Here is a 5,603-nt window from a genome sequence, read left to right as displayed (position 1 = left end):
GTCTCATGCTCCACCCTGAGTAGGGTGTGGTTCAGGAGGCAGTCGATCAATGATTCTCTCTCATCATTGATGTTTCTATCTCTCTCTCCCTTCCTCTCTGAAGTCAATGAAAATATATTAAAACAAACAAACAAAAAAGTAGTTACTTGCAGTAATAATGTTCATCTCAGCCTGCCAAAGACTAAATTTAAATCACAGTAAAGCTTAATTACATAATTGTATTAATTGGGGAGAGCCACTTATTCTTTTACTTATTATTTTCATAAGGGAAATTATTTGTAAACTTATAGTGCAGAATATGTCTACTAATAATTGTCAGGATATATTTCTTTGGTATTTGATTTAGTGCAATTTTATGGATAAAATTTGGGGTGTTTTCAGGGGTGTGAAAACAAAATTTGCACACAAACCAACATTCTGTTTATCACCATAGAATACTACTGTTTGTGTTTTATTATAATACAACCAAAATATACATTTAACAAATTTTAATTATTTTAGATTACAAGACTATAATTCTTTCAAAATAGCAAAACTATAAATTCAAAATTGATTGCTAAGCACTTACAATACCAGAATTAAATTATACAATAAACTGATAGATTCTTACCCTTTTCCCAAAAAAAGCATCTATTTAAAACTTACCATAAATATTTTATACTACAAAATATTTAAATGAGAGGTATAAGTCATGTACATGTTCCTGACTGTGTACTGTCAATGTGTAGCATCTTGGAATTTTAGATATTTTTTAACCTCACATATAAGCTAATTTATTTAACTATTGTGGTCATCTGTTAGAAAAATATATCTTTCTATAAAAACATTTACATATCTCCATTTTTTCTAAACAATCCATTCCCAATAAGGTGAATCAATCCCAACATACTGTCTTAGAGAAATGTAACATTCTCAATGAAAGTTATTTCAGTTTTTAATTTTATTTGTATTAATGATATCTTTGAAAAAATATGTATATATATTTAAAGTATCAGTGTTAAATGAATATTTTTGTTCAGTTTAATATTTAGTGGACATCTAGATATTAAATTGTCCTTAAAAACTTAATTTTGATAATGTTGAAAAGAAGACACTGCCCACTGTAAACTAATGTTTTTAGTTTAGACTGTACAATCCAGCAGGAACAAATCAATAGCATATGAAGAACCTATATATAGACCAAAGGCAAAATTCAAGAGTAAGATGATTTTACAGGCAGAATATTTTAAGTAAGCATTATTATTTAGTCAATAGATTGATGATATTTTGTGTCAATGATAGTTCCACTACTGTGGGGCTTTTGCATATTTCTAAATGTCTCTGTGACTGTTTTTTCTTCTCTTAAGTAATTTAGTTTGTTTTCAAAAATGTTTATTTAACAATGTGAATATAATGTGTTGAGCTCTTTGGGGGAAGGGATTCTACATAAATTACTCAACAATCCATTTAAAAAAAAAACCTCTTTAAATTCTTAATAAACTTAATGTAAATGAATGCAGACAGGCAGGATTCCATATAGCAGCATAAACAGCCAGAATGAAATGCAGGTGAGAATAGGCAAATCAAAGACATATGTATTCAAAACAGGAGAGAAAAATATGAATCTAAGAATAAACAGATGTTTTAAGACCTCTCCATGAAGAGCTGACTGCTAAGCAAATATATTTGAAAGTATTAACTATAATTTTATTTTTCATTATTTCAAAAAGAATTTGGTAAAACCTTCAGTGGTAAAGAAGTATATATAATGTGTCTTGTCTTACATTTAATATATTCACACTGTTCCTCAAATGTTCTAAGCAATCGAAAGGTTAAAAAATTAAATGTAGTTTAGGTGTCCTCTATCTTTATAAATACACATAAATCTTTGTCCATATGTTTTAATTATATGACATTTTATTTTACTAACAATATTTCAAATGTATTTTAAGAGTTTATCATAAATTAATAGTTTTATATCCAAAGTAGCCAGAGTATTAGCTGTAAATCAAAATAGGTTTTCAAAATTTTGTCTGAATAACTATGATAAGAAAGAAGTAATTAAAAAATGGCTTAGACATTCAGATTTGGATGAAAACCAAATTTATTTTCACAAGTCAATCCTAACATTTGAGCTTCATGTAATTTTCTCAAAGTCATCCATAATTTGATCATTACTGTCTGACATACAAATATGTGGAAATCTTTAAAAAATAAAACATACTCCCACTTTATTTGCTTGGAGCTCACTATGAATTCCTGGAACATTTTAGCCTAGCAAATCAATAGTTACACACACTCTTGTTATGGTATTTAATTAGCACTCTGATCCTACTACAACTATTCTTATGCATTAATTTTTAAGAGTGATTTGTTCTGGTTTGCTGTTTTTCAAACCAAAGTTTTAAATCCTTAAGTTTTTCTTATACAGAAACATCTATAAATATTTGAGTTTCATATCAAAAGGGGTACTTAACCTCATACATCAGAGTGACTACTTTGAAAGGTAAGAGATGCAAATAAAATGAATGTAAGATAGAATGCTTTGAACATAAAGCCAGTCACAGACATGATACTGAACATGGTAATAAGTTGCCCTCTAATCACACGGGTTCCCACAGGCTTCTCTTTCAAGACACATAGAATGCATGAGAAACTAGCAATGCCTGCTATTTAGTTTTCTGAAAGGCTGCCTTCCATTTGAGGAAGTGACTAATTTTTCATTTCACACTAAAAAGGGCATGAAAAGGCAAAACAGAAGAAGGCCAAGGGTTTTGTGTTGAAGAAAGAAAGGTGAGTCCTGCGTAAATGGGCAGAAAACATACCATGCAAGTTCAGAGGTAAAGTCAAACTGGCAGTACTTGAAAGTGCTAACAAAATACGAAGAACGTTTATGTTGTGAGTTTGTTTTCGTTACAGGCGGTAGGCTTATTTATTATTAAATTACTAAAACAATGCTACTTGAATAACAGCATATAATCTCAGAAATGCAAAAAGATTTGTCAAAAAAAAAAGATGTCAAAGAGTTAATTTAACCCTTTCCGTTGTCAAAAGTTTTGCATTTGTTCTGTTACTTAACAATATATCTTCCCGCTCCCCACCACTATTGTCTACCTAATTCTTTTGCTATGTATGTATATATTGTTCTTTTCTATTCACTCAAATAAAGTCCCACAATCCAATATTCAAGAGGCTAAGGGCAGTAAATGAAAATAATTTATAGATTATGATGAATTTTTAGAAAACGTACTGAAATCCCCTTGGTTGTAAATAAATTTGTGCTCGTTCTTTCCATGATCCTTTAGAAAATTTACTTTTCCTCAGCCTTTTGCTAGCCGGCTTTTTTAAAATATAATCTAGAATTTTTTAGCAGATGTATTATAAATTGGCAGCTACTTATACTCTGGTGAATAAAACGACATTGCATTTCACCCACTTTATTTGTGACTGTTCTTCCTTTTTATGGGGCTATGAGTTTTCCCCAAAGCCAGAATTTATAGCTGTCTTTCCTCCTGTCTCTTAACAAATCCCATCTGCATGCCTTCCATTAGGATGCAGTGTACCTCATGATGTTCCCCTTACTTAATTTAAATGTTTTCCCATATCTTACTTAAATATTTATTAAGCATTCTGTCCCTGCAAAGCTCAGCATTTAATCTAAAAACACATAACTGAGCACCAATGTCGCTCTATGAACCTGTTTCTCCTGGTAAGTCATACGCAATCCTGGAGGAACACTTATAGCCTTCAGTAAATCAAGGCTGTAGTACACTAAATAATCCCTGTGGTCTGATAAAAAATAATGCATCTCTCCAAACTCCTCAACCACGCACCAAGAGTGAGTGGCTCATTGGGAAAGTTCCTGCTGTTATATGCGTGGTCTGAATGTGTGTCTTCCCTCCACTTCTTACCAGAAAGAAGCCAGTTCGAGAATGGAATGATAGATTTGTTCATAAGAACACCAAGCACAACAGCCTGGTCACCCCCATGCTTAATGGCCACGCAAGGGACACGAAGCACCTCAGTACATTACCAACGGTGCTGCTTGCTTAGCTCACTTATTTACATGACATCATCAATTCAAAAGCTCAGCACACAAAACATTTACAGATGTGAAGTCCCTATTTTGAAGATAACTCTGACGCATTGCAGGTGCAAGTTTAGTTCTTGGAAAACTGGTTCAGATGCCTTACTCGCCCTGCCTCTGCCATATCCACCACACATTGTCTTGCTCGGATTGTTCTTCTCGTGCCTGAACAAAACACCATGGAAAACTCGCAGGAGTTAGAATCAAGGATGTACAAACAGGAGACAGTATTTTTGCGGGTAAAGGATTCTTTTCTTTAAATTAAATAGGAAACTACGTGGCCACCGCTCTCGGAAGCTCCTCTCCGTGATGCCTTCGGTTCCGTTTCTTCTTCATCTCCTGCATGTGCTTCCACTTGGGGACGCCCTTGTTGCGCTGCCTCCGCTTCTCTCGGTGCCACATCTGTTCGCAGTACTGGTCCAGGCTGAAGTTCGGGCTGCTAAGGATTTGGATGTAGTCTTTGTATCTCAGCCGTGACTCGGCCAGCAGATCCTTGACCTGCCCCTCCTCGTGCTCTGCCCTCTGGGTGTTCTCCATCTGCTCGTTCTCAATGACGTTCAGAGTCAGCCTCACGACGGTGTGGATAAAAGTGTGCTCTTGTGCTTTGCAGTAATACATCCCAGAGTCCTTCTTCTGCAGACTCCGAATCAGTAGCCCGTATTCTGTTTTGATGATCCTTTCATCAGGTTTCAGCTGCAGAATGGGGAAAAAATGTAGGTAATAAATGAAAACCAGAGAGGCTATGAGCAAATGCAAACAGCCTACATCGGTTTACTTAGATGAGCCTCAGATATGCTCCCTGTCTCTCTGTCATCAAGCATAATGTCGTCAGTCATAGCCAACGAGAGTGAAAACACCTCAAGTGAGGTAATAGCCCCCCAAATGCATGTTTGCATCTCACGATACCTAACTGAACCTTTGGGATAGGGTTAGTTTTTCTCCCAGTCTACGGATAGGAATGAAAAGCTGTAAAAAGGAATGAAGTAAAACTGGAAACTATCCACTGACCACCTACACAGAGATTTCAGATGCCAATTGGTGTTCTAAGAATTGCAGAGCTAGAATGTGTCATGTATAGAAAAATACGAGTAGCTTTAGTATTGGTGTTCTAAGAATTGCAGAGCTAGAATGTGACATAGACAGGCATGTATAGAAAAATACGAGTAGCTTTAGGGCATGCTACCACCTTTCATGTCGACTAGGACAATGATTTCAAAAGGAATTTACTCTGTTTTCTAGATATCACCAAATAAATGATCTGAATAGCATATGGGAACTACGTGGTGACTTGTTAAAAGTCAGCGGGAAGGCGTGGATACAGCCTTTTGAAAGTTAGAGCTAACCATTAAGCAGAGCCATATTCAGAAGGATAGCAACATTTAAAGCTGAATTTCCCTCTTTACTCTGGATTGAATTTTGATACTGTGTGTGTATATGATACCTCAGACGATGTCATTTGTGGGAATATTTGCCATACCTCCATATACTACAACATGGTAATGTGATTTCGAGTGTGAGAACACTTAAGGAAAAAAGA

General features: G+C 34.9%; 1 protein-coding gene across 1 annotated transcript in view; it reads right to left on the bottom strand.

Annotated features, from left to right (window-relative positions):
- Positions 1-415: 415 nt before the first annotated feature.
- Positions 416-5,603, bottom strand: part of SEMA3D (semaphorin 3D) — a 125,550-nt gene continuing 120,362 nt past the window's right edge. The window contains exon 16 of the mRNA XM_015572693.1: positions 416-4,839. Coding sequence (XP_015428179.1) covers positions 4,340-4,839 — 500 coding nt within the window. The 3' untranslated portion in view covers positions 416-4,339. The remainder of the gene's footprint in view (positions 4,840-5,603) is intronic.

This window comes from Myotis davidii, unplaced genomic scaffold, assembly GCF_000327345.1.
Source record: "Myotis davidii unplaced genomic scaffold, ASM32734v1 scaffold49, whole genome shotgun sequence".
In the NCBI taxonomy this organism is placed as follows: domain Eukaryota; kingdom Metazoa; phylum Chordata; class Mammalia; order Chiroptera; family Vespertilionidae; genus Myotis; species Myotis davidii.
Note: the sequence above shows the minus strand (reverse complement) of the source record. Positions and strands in the feature narration are given on the sequence as shown.